Source organism: Aspergillus mulundensis, assembly GCF_003369625.1.
Source record: "Aspergillus mulundensis strain DSM 5745 chromosome Unknown scaffold_11, whole genome shotgun sequence".
Lineage (NCBI taxonomy): Eukaryota > Fungi > Ascomycota > Eurotiomycetes > Eurotiales > Aspergillaceae > Aspergillus > Aspergillus mulundensis.
Genome location: NW_020797899.1, coordinates 1,284,943 through 1,301,833, shown reverse-complemented (window position 1 = coordinate 1,301,833; position 16,891 = coordinate 1,284,943). Strand labels below are relative to the sequence as shown.

The following is a 16,891-nucleotide window of genomic DNA, read 5'->3' as shown; positions in this document are numbered from 1 at the left end:
TTATTATTATTTAAGCTTAATAAGTTAAATAACTTTTTAAAATTTTTAGTAGGTAAAGGTGGCTTATTTAGTTATTAATACCCTTTAATTTATTAAGCTATTTACTTACCTTTATTAATCTTTAGTTTTAATAATATATTTTATTATAGTATTATAATAAATAGCCTAGCTATAGGTATTTTTAAAATAATATTTTTAATTAAAATAATACTTATTATAATATATTTAGGGTTAATATATTATATAAAATTTTTAAAAAGGTAAGGTAGTAAAAAATTTTTTTAAGCCTTACTTACTAAAGGGAATAAGTTATTTAATTTATAGTTTAAGTTATTAACCTTAATAACAAGGGTGTTATTATATATTAATAATATAAGTTTAAGTAAAAATAATAATTTTAAGCTTTTTTATACCTATATTTATATTTTAAAAACCTTAATTAAAATAGCTCTAGTTTACCTTTATTTATTTAAAAATTTAATTTAAAATACCATGTTAATAATATTTAAAAATTAATAAAAAAATAATTTTAATTATAAAAGCGCCCTAGCACCTAAATATTTTTTATTAATAATAATAAAACTTAATAAAGTATTTTTAATTAATAAAAATAAAGTATTTAAAATCTTAATAAATTTAATTAAAAAAATTACTTAAAAAATTAAATATATTATAGCCTTTAATTTTTTTATATAAGCCTTACTTAAAGGCCTAAGGCCTTTAAATAATTTTTTAAGCTATTTTTATTTAAAAAATAAGTAGTATTTAAATATTTTTATATTTATACTTTTTATAATTACTTTTTAATTATTAAGGTAATTTAGTACAAGGCATGCCTTTATTTTATTACTTAAATAATACTTAAAACCTAAGGTTTTTAAGCTAAAGTTTTTAATTAAAGCTAATATTATATTAAACTTAATATTATATTAAATTTAATATTATATTAAGTTTTGTATAATAATTTATAATAATAAGGTTTATTAAATTAAATAAGTGCTTAAAATATCCCGCACGGGTAATATTAACACTTTATGGTAGCGTGACCTAGGTGCCTCAGGCATTACTTAATGGCGTGACCCGGATCAATGTCGGCCCTGACAGAAAACACTTGATTCAAGCTGACGGCAGTGGTATCTACGCTTGGTGGGGTGACATTTCCCTCCGCCTAATGAACCGGATGACTTTCTTAGCGTGACCAAGTAAACAAGATAACTTTTTAATAAAGCCCTGTTTTAGCCCTGTTATATAACTTACCTAGTAATTTACTAGTAAAATTATTTTTTAAGGCTTAACCTTGGCTAAATAAAATAATATCTTTATTTAATAAAATTAATTTTTTATAATCCTAACTAAACTAAGCATTTTAAAGTTATTTTAAATATTTAAAAGTTATATTTATATTAATAAAATACAGGAATCTTATTAATTAATTTAAAAAAGGGTAATTATTTAAAATAAATAATTTTATATATATACCGCGTGCTTATAAAGGCCTTATATACTTATTAATATTTTTTAATATAGCTAAATTAAAGCTATTTAAAGTATAAATTATAATAATTATAATAAAAGCTATAATAAAGGCCTTATATACCTACTAGTTTTTTTTTAATATAATTAAATTAAGGCTATTTAAAACTAATATTATAATAAAGGTAACTAAAATAATAATAATTTATAAACTTTTTAATATTTATTTTTTAATCCCAGGGATTCTTATAAATATTAAATAGGTAATAATATTAATATATAAACTTAATATTAAAGGCTATTATAATATTTTTATTATATAATATATTTTAATATAATTTTATAAAGCTTTAATACTTTAGCCTAAGTATTTTTTTATATAAAACTTTTATAAAATAAAAATAATTTTTTATATTTAGTAATATTTTTTCTAGGAATTTTTTAGTAATTTTTTAATATTTAGCCTTAATATTATTAGCTAAGTAGCTATTAATTTTTTATATTATTTTTTTTTACATTTTTTTTTATTATTTTTTTTAGTTTCTTATTAGTAAGTAGTGGGAGATTTAACTTTATAAATTTAGGGGGGACTTAAAAAGGTTTTAGTTTATATAAAAAGCTTAAAAAAGAACTTAGTATTAACTCCGGAGGTAGAAAAGGTATAAAAGTAAGAATTTAAGGTAAAAAAGGTAAAAAATAGGAATTTAAAATAAAAAAGGCGTAGGAGTTTATAATAAAGGGGTAATATATTAAAAATTATAAAAAGTTTTTATATACCCGCTAGCCTTTAAAATAATAATATATTAATTAAATTTAAATAAAGGGTAACCCTAACTATACCATGTATAATTAAATTTATAATATTTATTATAATAAATACTTTTTATTATCCCGCGCCGGGCGGTAGTAAATTAATTTTTTTAATACTTTTAATAACTTTAATATTTTTAAATTTATTTTATTTTAAGCTACCTATGGTATATTAAATATAAAAACACTTTATACTTAAAATTTCTAATTATATAGCTACTAAAAATAGGCTTTAAAATACTAGTATAAGTATTTTTATAGTTTTAAATATAATAATAATTAAAAATAAAGTTATTTTAATTTTTTTTATTTTATATATAGTAGCTAGTATATAGCTATAAAAAAACTAGGTATTTTATTACCTTATATAATTATAGGTTCGCGTAGTAAAATTAATTAAATATTTATATTTATTATATTTAATTTTTATAAGGGTATTACTTAATATAATAATAAATAATTTTCTTGCCTACTTATTTATTTTTTTAAAAAAATTTATAATAAAATTAATAAATATAATTAATTTAAACTTGGCCCCGCGGTACTAATAAAAGGTTAATATAAACTTTTTTTATATAAGTTATATAGCCTTAAGCATAAGTAGCTTATAATAATAAATTTATAAAAAGTTTAGGAATTTTATAATATTTAAAATTATATAATTATATTTTAATATAGGGATAGTATAGTAAACTTAGTGCTTAATAAATAAGTTATTATAAATATATTAATATACTTTATTATTTTATATTTTAATAAAATTTTTTAAAATTTTAAACTTATTTTTAAAGCAAGCCTTTATATATTAAAAAAAAAGGTGCCTTATTATTTTATTTAGGTGCCTGCTATAATATTACCTTATATTTTTATAAAAATATTATATATATTAAAGGCGTGTTATATTTATTAATTTACCTTTTAATACTTTTTAAAAGCCTTTTATATAGTTAGAAATAACTATAATTAAAGGTATACTTAAGTTATTTTTATATAGCCTTTTTAAATAATAAATAAAGTATTTTTAGTAGTTTTTTAACTTACTAGAAATAACTATAATTATTATAAAAAATATATAATTTTTTTTATTAAGTAAGCCGGCCATAAGTAACTATATATTTTATAAAATTTTTTAAAAAGTTATTTTTAATATTATAAATTTTTAATAATATTTAAATTTTTATATAAAGGCGCTTGGTATAATAAAATAATAAATAAATATATTAAAATATATTTTATAATACTATTACTTATTAAAATCCTTATTTATTAAGTAGGATAGCTAGGTAGGGATTTATTTAAATAAAATAACTTTATTATTATTAATTATATTATTAATTTTATTTTAAATTTTATAACTATAGTGTACTATAAGTTTATAACTATAAGTTAATTTTTTTACTTTTTAAAGTATTTTTATAAAGGTTATTATACTATTTATTACCTACTTAATTTAAAAAAAAATTAGTTATTTTATTAAAATAGTGCTTTTTTAAGGTTTTTTATAAGGGTTATATAAATAATTTAAATATTATTAAATAAAAAAAAGCTTTTTTTAATAGCCTTTTTACTATAGTTTATTAAATTTAAACCTAGTATTTTTACTTTTTTACTTTATAATAATAATATTTAATATTTTAAATATTTTTACTTGCCTTAAAAATATTAAAAAAATACTTATAGTTTTAAGCATGTTATTATAAGGTAATTTAAGTAATATTTATATTAAAAATAATTATTTTTAAATACTAGGTGTTAAAAAAGTACACTATAATAAAATTAAAGTAATATATATAAAATTAATAAAAAAGTTTAAAAGTAAAGTTTTTTATTTTACTAACTTTATAAATATTAAAAGATTTTAGGGGTAAAGGCCTTAGTAATAAAAAAGGTAATATTAGCTATAGCAGTATTTTATTAGCTAATAAGCTTTTTTATAAATTTATAATTACTAGCTAAAACACGGCGCTAAACTCCTTTAGGCCATTTTTATTAAAAAGTTATCTAATTCACTTGGTCGCGCTAAGAAAGTCATCCGGTTTATTAGGCGCATTTCCCTCATTTCAAGCAATCAAATGCAAACAGGCATCATGGTTCCTCCAATCCTCGCCGAGATATACCCCTCGATCGTTCATGTGATTGAACCCGTCTCATCGCCGCCCCATCGTCCGTCCATCTTCGTTCTCGCATCATACTTAATGATCTGCATCGACCTTGGGAATCGCACAATCCATGGAAACAAACCACTCACAGCGAGGCCATTGCCCTGATCCCGCTCTGCTCTCGTCCGACCTGCAGCGCCAGCCTGAGCCCCTCAATCACCTTTTCGGGCTGGCTCAGGAACGGTGAATGGGACGCATCGGTGTGGTAAGTCACAGAGGGGCCCTGGCCTAGAATTTTCGCAAATGCCTCTTGGGCAACTAGCGGGAGCGCCTGGTCCTTTTCGCAAAATAGATACATCGACGGGATTTCGCGCCAAGGTTCATACAACGCCGGCTCCTTGAAGGACAGTTGAGGTTGAGGCTTGAGCAAGGAAATCTGCTTTTGCTGTTCTTCCGGCGTTACGTCGCCGTAGAACACGTTCGATTCGTCCGAGGTATGGACGTAGCCGTCGTCGTTCTTGAAGCGCATCCAGGGCTCCCAGCTGCCGCCCAGAAGATCAAGAACGGTTTGCTCCTTGCACACTACAAAGGCCGCCATCCACACGGCCATGATAACACCTCCTCGCCGACCAGCCTTTGCTCGTTGCGCATACCCCAACCCTTCAATGGCGCTCCCGCCGACCGCTCCGCCGTAAGAATGCATGACGACCACCACTTGCCGACCGTTGTCGACCAGTTCTTGCAGCACGGCCTTGGTGTGAATAACATCTGCATGAAGGCCTTTCACTGGCGGAGATGCGCCAACAGATGGGGTGGAAATGGCTATCGACTCGAGCCCCTGCTCTGCCATGAGGCTACGGAGGCAATCAAAGGTCTCGACGGTGTGCCAAGCACCAGGAACGAAGGCAAAGATTGGTTTTTCCATGTTGTTTCGAGATGCGATCGCGGGTTCCGAGGATTTCGAGGTTTCGATGTATCAGAAGAGGACGAGAGGGAGGAATTGAGACATCAACTGCGCGGACAAAGTTTGGCCCCTTTTGACAGACGAGCCCAGTGAATGCGACGCTACTCCAATCTTCTAATCTTCTTTGTTCATGGAAATGGTCTAGGCGTATTCCCCTCCCTCCTCGAATTGGCCCGCGTAATCGCCCGGGTGTTCCGAGTCCCGGATGATAGATCCACACCAGCCAATATGACAGCTGTCAGACGTTGGGCTATCCCCTAAAGAGCCGTGGCTGGTGAAATCGGTGTCGAACGATCAAATCATTTACCCGAGCTAATGCCGCCGCCGCATGCCCATGCATCCCACAGGCCCCGCCCCGCAGAACGGCGCGCGGAGCACTTTCTCGTTTCATCCTGCTGCATTTCAATTGGACAAAGATCTGTGATATCTTCAGATCAAAATTACCTGTCAACTCAGCTCATCACGCGAGGGCAACGAGTGTCCAGTCGTGCATGGTGGTGGCGGCCTCGATCGAGTCGATTCTGGCTGCCTCGTTAGCCACATACTCACAATGATCTAAGGATGATTGCTTACTTACGGGCCAACACATGGCCTGATGCATTACTTTAGAATATGGCCCCTTTATCTTCCCGGCAGTAGTCTGTTTCAATGGTTCCTCCAAGCGTTCCCGCCGTGTAACCCGTGTTGCATTCTCTCCGATCGTCAGGACTCGTGGCCCAAGCGGTGGACACAATGCCGTCCGACATCTACGCTTCCAAGCAGGGCGAGTACCGGGCCGGATGCATCTCGGTGACGGTCATAGCTGCTGTCTTCGTCGCGTTGCGCTTCATGGCCCGGTGGAAAAAGGGCGTCAGCATCGGCATTGATGACTACGCGATTCTTGTCTCTCTGGTATGATCGTGACGGACTCTGCGAAAACAAAAAGAACAGTCGCTTATTAGAAACGCGGATTCCAGATGTTGTTATTTGCGGATGCTGCGATCCATCTCACAAGTAAGATCGCGCCTCGCGGATTGAGCATTCAGTCGCTGACGGCTTGTCGCCAGTGGTCCATTTTGGAATGGGACTACATGCTCAGACTCAACCAGCACACAATCTGGTCATGATCGCAAAGGTAAACGTGCAGAATTGATCAATGGACCCCGGCCTCTACTAACGAGAAGTGCAGCTATTGATGACCTTCGAATGCACCTACAGCGTAACCATCGGCATGATCAAGATCGCCATCCTACTTTTATACTCACGACTCTTTCCAACTCGAGGCTTTCGCATTTCTGCCTATGTTCTGGGAGGTATCGCCATCGCATGGGCAATTGCAATCGTCTGCGTGAGCATCTTTCAATGCACTCCCATCGCGAAGGTCTGGAATCCGTCGCTACCCGGCACATGCATTTACCTCAAGGGCATGTTCATTGGAAACGCCGTCCCGAATATAGTCACCGACATCATGATATTGTCTCTCCCGGTCCGAGTGGTATGGAAGCTGCAGGCTCCGCTAGCCCACAGACTGTCGGTGATTGCGCTTTTTATGCTTGGGAGCTTGTGCGTTGCCCCGGCATAATTCTGTCCCCAACCCTACTTCGGTCTGAATGGCGCCTTGCGCCTGTGCAAAATGGAGATTCGAAGCTAACGTTCATCCGAATGCCTACAGCGTCTGCTTCTGCAGCATCTACCGCTTCACAACCCTCTTCGTATTCGACATCGAAAACACCTCCGGCACAATCGGCAGCTCCTGCACCTGGTCCGTCATCGAATGCGCGATCGGGATTGTCTCCGGCTGCATGCCGACCCTCCGCCCGCTGGTCATGATGGTCTCATCCAAATTCGCGAGCCGCGACGGATCGCGGCGGACACCTACAACGAGGACCTCGAAGGGCACGCCTAAAGGTACGGGCGCGAGCGGAAACAGACAGCGGACCTCGCATTCGCCTGCGTTCCGACCGACCGATGAGATTCTGGCGAAGAACGATGTGCATATGGATGTGTCGCAGTCTGAGTATGGGGATGAGGTTCCGCTGCATAGCATTAGGGTCAGGAGGGATGTGACGTGGGAGGAATCGGGGAGGGCGGATTTGCCGCAGAGTTGGAGATGAGGGGCAGATTGTACTCCGGTTCGCAAGCAAAATAAAATGGGGTCACGATACGATATTTAGATACGCAAGTCCTTGCCAGTCATTTGCCTCCAAGTATGGTTTCTCCCCGTTCAATAGATCCCGACAAAGACCGTGACATTGGCTTGCTAAAGAGTTCATTACAATGGAACCAAGCTCTCGAGGTAGGCTTGCTTTCGGGGCTCCGTTACGCCGACCAAAAAAGAGAGAGAAGCAAGAACCTTGAACCCAGTCAATGCTGCATAACGAACTGCACTGCACCCCGCCCGGCCATTCCAGGTGCACCAAAGTCCCATACTGCAGGCCAGAGTATGACACCACGATGCAGGGAACCTAGGGAACCTGGAAATGCCAATCCCAGGCTGTCAACTCGCTGGCTTGTACAGAGGACGTTGGAAGGGACAGCCGTGTCCTTATAGCCACTCACTGTACCCAGTCACCGCAATTATGGATAAAGGGACATATATATACAGGTCAGTGGTTTGACTGCAAGTCAATCCTGCAGGACGTAGTGGTTATGATACATTGCTGGACTCATGCACTCGAGACGACCCATCAAAGCTCGCATGCAGAGCACGTCCAATATGCAAACTGCTGCATGCATCGTACGCATTCCATGGCATTGCGTCACTGAACTTCGATTCGTTGCAGGGTACACCGGTCTAAAGTGGCTCGGGTATTTTTACTGCATTCGCGCTGCAGGCCCGTCATACCGTGCATTATTATTGCTCGACTGCAGAGGCCTGCATTTGCAACGGTCGGATCTCCTCACCAGGTCCGTTGCGTCAGACGCGCTCTACTAGAGGAGACGCATCGAGAACCTGCATTGGACATTCAGACGCAGTGCTCAATTTAACTTGACCTTATCCCAAACCACGACATCCTCACCATCAGCCGAAACAGACTCCCGCGCAGTCCATACAAACCCACCGCGCCTGGGAAGGACTTCCCACTCGACGAACCAGTAGACTCCAGCGCCGAGAAACACAAGGAGTGCGACGAGGGCATAAAGCCAGGACGGCAACGCCTTGCCCACATCTACCGCCGACGGCACAAACGGCGTGACGAGCAGGAAGATCTGCGAGAGGAAGAAGAGAGATGCGACGGGCGTCCAGGCGCGGAATGTGCGCATGCGCTGGCGAGCTGAATGCTCGCGGCGGCGAATCGCGAAGAGGCCGAGTACGACGAGGATGTTGATTATTGCGATTGCGTATTGGCCTACGTCGAGGAGGAAGTTGTAGACCTCGCCTACGGCGGACGATGTCAGTACGGGAGGGTTTACAACATTAAGATGCGGGTGGACGGGTATACTGACCGAACGGGATGAAGAGGATCATGAGCGTCGAGGAAAGGAAGACGAGCAGGAACGCAGCGGACGGGGAGCCCGAGGGCGTGGTTGCTACAAAGAAGCGAGAACACGGTAGTATGCCCTCCTTCGCGAATTCCCGGACGACGCGCGACATCGTAAACGACGCTGTCATGAGGTTCCCGAACGATGATAACGCCGCCAGGATGGCGGTCAGCCAGAGCATGGTCTCGCCGAAGACTTTGCCGATTAGCAGCGCGACGACGGTGACGCCCGTCTTGCTGATTTCTTCCGGCGTTGCGACGATGAAGTAGGAGATATTGGTTAGGATGTACAGAAGCCCGACGCTCCCGACGCCAACGAGACCGGCGATTTTGAGGACTTTGCGCGGGTTCTGCACTTCGTCGAGGACGTACGCGGCGTTCGACCAGCCTTGGTACGTAGCTAGGATCTTAAAAAGGGCGTTGGTGTAGTCGGACACCGAGGACGAAGAGCCGCCGAATGGGTCCTTCAGGCTGCTTGCCGGGTCTGGGATTTGAGGAAGGTCGCCCCGGAGGGCGCGCAGGCCGGAAAGAATGATGAGACAGAGGATGATGATCTTGACGGAGGCCAGGACGTTCTGGACTCGTTAGCCCAGCTTTCGCATCCGGGCGCTTGGCTCACCATAATCTTCACCCCCATCGCACTGAACCTGATATGTATCGTCGCAATAGCCGCAAGGACGGCGATGGCCAGCGCGCGCTTGACCCAGTCATTCGCTGACCCGTTAAGAGCGAGCAGGATATTCTCCGCTACAACGACACCCCCAATACCTGGTTTGCCATCAGGCTACCATATGTTAGAAAAAAAATGCAGGGATCCTCACCAGTAAACCCCAGAAAGATCACATGCACCGCAAACACCGTCGTCACCAGCATCGCGGGCCTCGGGTACGCCGCTTCCAGATAAACCTTCTCGCCGCCACTCCTGGGCATAAGAGAGCCGAGCTCGATCCAGATGAACATGCCGCAGTACGCGAGCAGCAGCCCGACGACCCAGAGGGCCAATGCTGCGCCTGCGCTGCCGACACTAGCTGCGATGGCGGAGGGCGTGGAGAAGATGGCCGTGCCGATCATGCGGTTTGTTCTGGAGAGTCTGTCAGTTTGCGTTTAGATGAGCTGAGAGTTTATGAGTACATTAGGAATGTCGTTGACAGGAGTCCGAGATGGCGGCGTTGGCGCCCCTCGCGTTCGTCTGCGGCTGGAGCTCCTGAGGTGCTGCGGGGGAGGAGGACCGCGTGCTCGAGGTCGTCTTCGGCCCCGGCCGTTAGACTGGATTCTATCAGCGGAGACTCCATTCCGATTGATGAAAAGAGTGATGCCGGCAGCAGCGGCGATGAGATTGTTGGAAGGATGCTGCTGTCCTGGTTGTTGATCGCCGACGACCACGTGATGCTGGCCTCGGCCTCAGGTGTCCACAGCCAGATCACAGCCCTAACGACCTCAAGCATTGCCGGTTTTATATCTTGGTCGACAATTCAAAAGCTGCACTGTTAGAGAGGGTAATGAAGATTTGATCATGGGTGTTATGGCAAGCATTGTTCTTGGTCCTCCTCTACGGGTCGTCTATCGACGACAGATATATATATTCAGTCCCGAGACTTCAAAGACGGCAGGGACTACGTTACAAATACAACGAGATGAGAGATCAAGCAAGAGATCAATAGACATTTGGGCCAATACACCGCATCACCAAAGGACTAATAGACGCTAAAGAGTATGCAAAAATAAATGCAACGACTAAGTGAAAACAGAACGCAAAGCGCGACCAACCGACCGAAAGACCGAACCCACCCTGGAGCGCCTCCCATGCTTCTTCCTCCTCCTCCTCCCTTTCTCCGCCGGATCCAGCCCTAAGCCACCGCTCATAAGAGGCAACTCGCCATCAGCCAACTCGCCATAAGCCATGTAAAACCCCCTGCGCTCGTCAAGCAGCGGCCACCTGGGGCTAGGGATGGACTTGACACCCCGGACGGAGTCCAGGTCGTCGAGCTCTCGCTCTGACTCCGTGGTGTGGTATGACTCGTTTGCCTCAACCACGAGGGAGTGCACGCTGGAGGCAAAGAAGGACGCATTGCCCTCGGTTGACAGCCGTGCGATGATGGCGGCGGGATATGGCGAGCCTGCTCTCGGCCTGGGGCGTGGTGTCGGGACTTCAAGAGTGACGGTTTGAGATCCTGTGTGCTCCCTTGATTGTGATAGCTCTGCTATAGGTGTTTCCACGATGGGCTGAGGCTCTGCGATGATCATCGCGTCGTCATCGTCAGATGGCAATGTCTTGACTTCATTCGGTTGCGCCGGGGACAGATCAGCCTTGTCGGGCACGTTCCCATCTACCACATCCTGTTGAGCTTCACTTTCATCAATGTTTTGAGGCTGAATAGCGTGCTTAGCAGGCACATGGCCACGAACTGACCCAAGTCGGGGCTTATTCTCATCAACCTGCAACCTCTCAGCCCGACGCGGAACGTACGCCTGATCAACTCTATACCGAAACCAGGGATGCCCCAGGACCTGCTGAATCGTATACCGCTCTCTGGGATGCAACGCCGTCATACGATATAGCAAATCCGCAAAGAGAACCTTCTCCTTGGACGGGATAGCCCCATGCCACTCAGGGCGCACAAACGGACCATCCGAGTGCATGCTAGCAAGATCATCCCAATCATGAAGCGTCGTGATGCGATGGCCAACCTTCGCACAGACAGCCTTGCGAATATGCCACCGTCTCACCGTCTCTTCGCCCTCGAGCGTCTCCTCGTCCGCTTGGTGCGTCACCTCCCTCCATACCCCTTTCCACTTGCGCCACCAAATCTCCGGCAACCTGCCGCAGTATCGCACGAGGTAGTGGACGTAGGCATCGAGCGAGTCCGCCGGCATGGTGAACAGCTTCCTCCCAAAGCGGATCTCGTACATGGTCGCGGCCAGCGCGAAGATGTCGGTTTCTTTGCTCGCCCAGTCGTCCAGGGCTACCTCGGGCGCTGCGTAGCGGTATGGGATGCCTGAGCCGTGGGCCGGCGGCTCCCCTGCGACGAACGACTCTCCGAAGTCGGCGATGTAGATCCGAGTCGTGCCTAGCTTGGCTAGGATGTTGGAGTCGAAGTCGACCGGATTGAGAATGTACCGTGGGGGATGGGCGTTTGGGTCGGCGTCTTCGTATACGATTACTTCTGCGCCGTTGGGCTCGCCCAGGAGGTCCATGACCTCGTCTTCTGGCATTCCATTTAGCCCGGTCAGGCGGAAGAGGATATTCGAGGGGCGGAAGTCTAGATACCGTTAGCACCTTGAAGAATCCAAATGGTACCCTACTCGCTGGCAAGAACTCACCTCCATGCACAATACCATTCCGATGCAGCACGTCCATAGCCTCCGCCGTCTGCCTCGCCAGCCCCCTTAAAAAGCCATCGACATCATCAACCCCCCTTGCAATATCATCGATCCCCGACGCGGCAACCTCATACGCAAAACACTGGTGCGTCCCGTTCGGCCCCGTGAGCGTAAACACATCAAACGGAACCAAGCACCAATCCTCAAGTTCGGGATCCTGCTTCATTTTCTCCATGAGCATGAGCGCGCTGTCTAGCTCCCTGCAATATTCCCCAGAGACTTCAGCCTTCAGGATCTTGATGGCCACGTACATGGGCTCCTCCATACCCAGCAAGCGGCACAGCCAGACATTCCCGTACCCGCCGGCGCCCAGCTTGTGGATTACCTTGAAGTCCTGGTTCGGGCCGAGAAGGTCGCCTAGATGTACGGGGTGGTGCCCGCCCGGGAGATACTCCCATGGCCACTCGGTGTATCGGCCTAGGATGGCGTTGAGGGCTAGGCCGTTCTGGCAGGGGCCTAGATGGAGTGGCTCGCCGGTTGAAGAACGGGTGGATCTGGTGGATAGAAAGGACGCGGTATTAGGGTTGCCATCAGTAGACTGAGGAGAGTGCTGGGGAGGATGTCGAGAAGGCTCATGGCTTGGTCCAGCAGCTGTGGAGGCCTGCTCGGGTGGAAGTTCGCCGATCCAAGGGACCATATTTCCTACTTCGGAGTGAGAATGGGTATGTGGTTTTTGCTCTAGGCGGAGAGAATCAATTTGTCGAATGATGCAATTCGAGTCGTTGGCTGTATTAGTTTTCTATAAGAGGTCGGGCTTGAGATGGCTAAGGATGGGGGCATTGATTGGTGCGTTAGAGGTCGAGCAGGGATGAAAGAGCCAGTTCTTTATCAGTCCTCTCAAACAAACAAACAATGTCGCACCAATGGATACAAATAGACTTCTATCATGGGTTTACCTTGTGTGATTGGATAACCAAGTTTCTCAAAGCTTTGATCGCTTGAAACACTGCGACAATGGTCCCAATATAGGTACTTACTTGATGGCCCATGTACGCTTCAGGCTGATTGCACCCTGATCTTCTCCTTTCAATTTGATACTTTTGGAATATTTACAATAAGGTCGGTATTCGCCGAGTACTGATATATCTGTAAAATGAGAGGGAGCATTATATTCATCTTTGTACTTCGCGTATTCCTCAAGGACGTTCGCAGATTTTGTACCACCAAATAATCAATATGGCCATTCTATCAAGCCATAAGAGTCCCTTTTCCTGAAAGAATCATGCATGTTCGCCATATTCAGTGTCAAGGCCGATGCCAAATTTCTGTATCCGGTTCGAACACCTCGTGCTTCAAGAACAACGGTTGTTCGTTTGAGGATCAGCAGCCCCTTGAATGTCTGCCAATCACTACTGTATGTCACCTTGTCACATATACAAAGCAGTATATCGAGTTCGAGACAGCCGAGCCGCACACCCAGCCTGCATCAGGTCGGCGAGTATACGACTCGAGGCGGATTGGTACATCGCGCACGAGAAAACGCCCCCCTGAGCCAAGTCATTCCCAAGCGGACGAACAGCAACAACGCGATCGCGGATCTGGACGGCAAAGAAGCATATCGGTGATTCCTATTCTGCGGTGGACAACCCCAATGCTGCTACTACCGGGTCATCATCTTAGCTACGAGGCACATTCATTGGGACCAGGAAGTCCAGCTCCGTGCCTTACCTCTGCTTAGTTTGGCGAAAGGAACGAACATGAGAAGGACGATGGCAATAACAATGCGCACGCCACTATGGCTAGGAATCCAAATTCCACTCCGTCTCGCCGGCTTCCTCATCCCCCTTGCCGCGTACTGTGCCTTGAAAGCCTTCATTATTATCTACCTCCTAACCCGTTTGCCCTGCGATATAGCGATTGTTTGCCTCGAGATATCATGGAACCAGTACAGCGATGTTGGATCCCTTAGCGGGGTTCAGGCGTATGGGGTTTTGCATATGGTTGCGGTGGAGGTATGGTAGTTTGTTTTGAGGCTGGGGTTGGGGCTGGGATTGCATTGAGCTTGGACGGTTGTGATGAGGTCCGTGTATTTTCATTGCGTATGCTCAAGTTTACGTTGATTGGATTGGAAGGTCGGTTGCGAATAACCTTGCGATTCCCCTGGTGGTGTTTTGTACCGGCGAGGTACCGGTGCCCTGACCCTACCTCTCTTCCATCCCCGTCAAGGGCAGTGCGTTTTGTATACCATCTCGTCCGCCCATCCACAGAATTTGCCGATAACGAACCAGTACTCCGTACTTCCTGCGAGTCAATCGATTGCGCGAGGACATTATAGGCCGCAGCGTAGTGCCGTAGCCGTTCCAGGTGGGCAAGACATGCGTTCCAGCATATCGAGTACGAGACGTGGATTATCGTGGTAAAGGAATGATATGGAATCGAATTCAAAAGAAAGCACGATGAGTGAGGCCTGTGATTGCTCAGATGCCTACTGTACTACGCCTGCAACGTTTCTCTAGTAAAACCTACGCTACCCCTAGGAGGGAAGAAATGAAAGATCAAAGCAAATTAAATTGACGCTGTATGCAGTAGAAATCTACCCCAGGCTTTACCCAACTGAGGAAATAGATGACATGAAACCGAGAAATGAAATGCTCAAGAAAAGATAAACTCCGCCTATGCAAAAGCAGCACGAAAAGCCTGGCTAAGCGCCTGGAAAACCGCAACCATTTTGGACCGCCTATGATTCCGCCACGACTTCACTCGAGGCAGCCCGTTGCCAGCCAGCGGGACATCAACCAGGTCGGTAGGAGCTAGAGCCTCAGTTTGCAGCTGAGTGGAGGGGCTGACGGCCTTGACGGAGGGGATGTCGTCGTCTGCCGCAGAGTCATGCGGTTCGTTTGCCTCGGAGACAGGGGACAGCGCGGTGGAGAGGTAGATGGGCTTGTCCTGCCTAGTTGGACAGGGCGAGGTGGCGGCGGCGGTCGGCTTGCCTGCTTTGGGGATCCGGAGGGAGATGCCTGAACCCCCATTGCACTTGTCGGTAGTAGAGGATCCCTCTGTCTTGGTTCCAAGTGTGGCGTCAGGCTGATACTGCTCTCGGTCCTCCTGGTCGTCCTGGTCGGACTCTTCGGATGTCCAAGACCGCTCCTCCAGGTCCTCCAGGTCCTCCAGGTCGGACTCCTCGGGCGTCGAGGGGCGCTCCTCCAGCCGTTGCTGCGGCTGCTCCGTGTGTCCATACGAAAGCCATGGATGTTCAAGGACCTCCTCGATGGTCATACGTTTCTGCGGGTCCATCTCGGTCATCCTATATAGGAGGTCAGCGAAAAGCTCCTGCTCTTCGCTGGAGAGCGGCTCATGGTGGCCCATGGAGATCCAAACGTCCGACTCTTCGTGCCTGCGAACGGACGCGTCTGAGGTCAGCATGTGGCCGACCGGCCTGGCAACGGCCTGCTGGATATGGCGACGTCGAGCGATCTGTTCATCCTCGATCTGATCCTCGCTCTCAGGCCCACCGAAGATCCGCGGGTGCCATCTTTTGACCGACTCGTTCCACGTCTCCCTCCATTGAGGCCACCACTTTGCCGGCAGCTTCCCGCACCCCCTGACGAGGCCGTGAAGGTAAGCTTCCTTGCCGTCGCCCTCGAACAGAAACAGTTTATGGCCGCACCGAATCTCGTACATTGTCGCTGCCAATGCCCAGATGTCACTTCTCTTGCTCGCAAAACTGTCTAGCGGAACCTCCGGGGCGGCATACGGGCAGGGGATCCCAGACCCGTGGGGCGGCGGGTTTCCCTCAATGAAGGACTCGCCAAAGTCGATCACACAGATGGTGTGGGTACGTAAGTCGTCTGCCGCGTGCGGGTTGACAGGGTAGTATAAATACTCCGGGGGATTCGCGGCGGGGTGGGCGTCCGGGTACTTGATGACCTTTGCTCCCGCGGGGTGTCCAAAGATGTCCACGATTTCCTCCCTGGTCTTGCCATTCAGGCCACCCAGCTGGAGAAGAACATTCAACGGCCGGAAATCTACATTCTAGTCAGTACAGAAGTCCCGCAATTAGTTCAAGAAAGAAGAAACTCACCTCCGTGCACAATATCATGCCCATGCAGGGTGCCCATAACCCTAGCCGCCTGACGCGTGAGCTTCCGCATAAACGCATCCGGATCATCAAAGTGGCCTCGCAGTTCTGACACCGGCGCACCGCGGACAGGATAGACAAAGCATAGATGGAGGCCATTTACGCCTTGGATCCCAAACACCTCCCACGGGTAGGAGCAGCAGCTTTTCAGGACAGGGTCGGTCTTGACTAGGCTGGCCATGAGGCCGCCGGATTTGAGCTCACGGCTCTCTTCGGCCGAGATGCAGGCCTTCAGAATCTTCACAGCCACCCATAGCTGCGGCTCGGAGTCTATGTACTCACATAGCCAAACATTGCCCGAGCCTCCGGACCCTAGTTTCTGTATCACCTTGTATTCTCTGTCTGCGCCGATACGATGTCCAATCACTAGCGGATGATGACCGCCAGGCATGTATTCCCACGGGCCTTCCATTGCGCCCGCGTCATGCAGGAAATCGTCAACGGCCAGTCCGAGGTGGCGAGGTCCTGGCTCCAGCCCGGAATCCTCCTCGTCCGTCACATTGTCAACGGGGCTTGGCGCTGTAGATGCATGATCACCACGAGGCTCAGACGCCTCAGAGGTAAATTGTCGTGGGTGTTCTTGGGCGGATCCAGCAGCTGCGGTGTTCTGGTTTTGAGACGGCAT

At 45.2% G+C, this 16,891-nt stretch overlaps 4 protein-coding genes across 4 annotated transcripts; all 4 read right to left on the bottom strand.

The window, feature by feature from the left end:
• Positions 1 to 4,527: 4,527 nt before the first annotated feature.
• DSM5745_09275 (alpha/beta hydrolase) lies at positions 4,528 to 5,307 on the bottom strand (the record flags this gene model as incomplete). The annotated part of the gene is made up of 1 exon (XM_026751291.1): positions 4,528 to 5,307. One exon carries the CDS (start codon positions 5,305 to 5,307, stop codon positions 4,528 to 4,530), a length of 780 nt encoding a protein of 259 aa, XP_026600377.1.
• Positions 5,308 to 8,304: 2,997 nt separating this feature from the next.
• On the bottom strand, positions 8,305 to 10,252 carry DSM5745_09274 (APC family permease; the record flags this gene model as incomplete). The annotated part of the gene is made up of 5 exons (XM_026751290.1): positions 8,305 to 8,705; positions 8,773 to 9,382; positions 9,427 to 9,575; positions 9,629 to 9,888; positions 9,939 to 10,252. 5 exons carry the CDS (start codon positions 10,250 to 10,252, stop codon positions 8,305 to 8,307), a joined length of 1,734 nt encoding a protein of 577 aa, XP_026600376.1.
• A 289-nt stretch (positions 10,253 to 10,541) lies between these two features.
• DSM5745_09273 (uncharacterized protein) lies at positions 10,542 to 12,825 on the bottom strand (the record flags this gene model as incomplete). Its single annotated transcript, XM_026751289.1, has 2 exons — positions 10,542 to 12,067; positions 12,129 to 12,825. 2 exons carry the CDS (start codon positions 12,823 to 12,825, stop codon positions 10,542 to 10,544), a joined length of 2,223 nt encoding a protein of 740 aa, XP_026600375.1.
• Positions 12,826 to 14,801: 1,976 nt separating this feature from the next.
• DSM5745_09272 (uncharacterized protein) lies at positions 14,802 to 16,891 on the bottom strand (the record flags this gene model as incomplete). The annotated part of the gene is made up of 2 exons (XM_026751288.1): positions 14,802 to 16,153; positions 16,210 to 16,891. The coding sequence occupies 2 exons, from the start codon at positions 16,889 to 16,891 to the stop codon at positions 14,802 to 14,804; spliced, it is 2,034 nt and encodes a 677-aa protein (XP_026600374.1).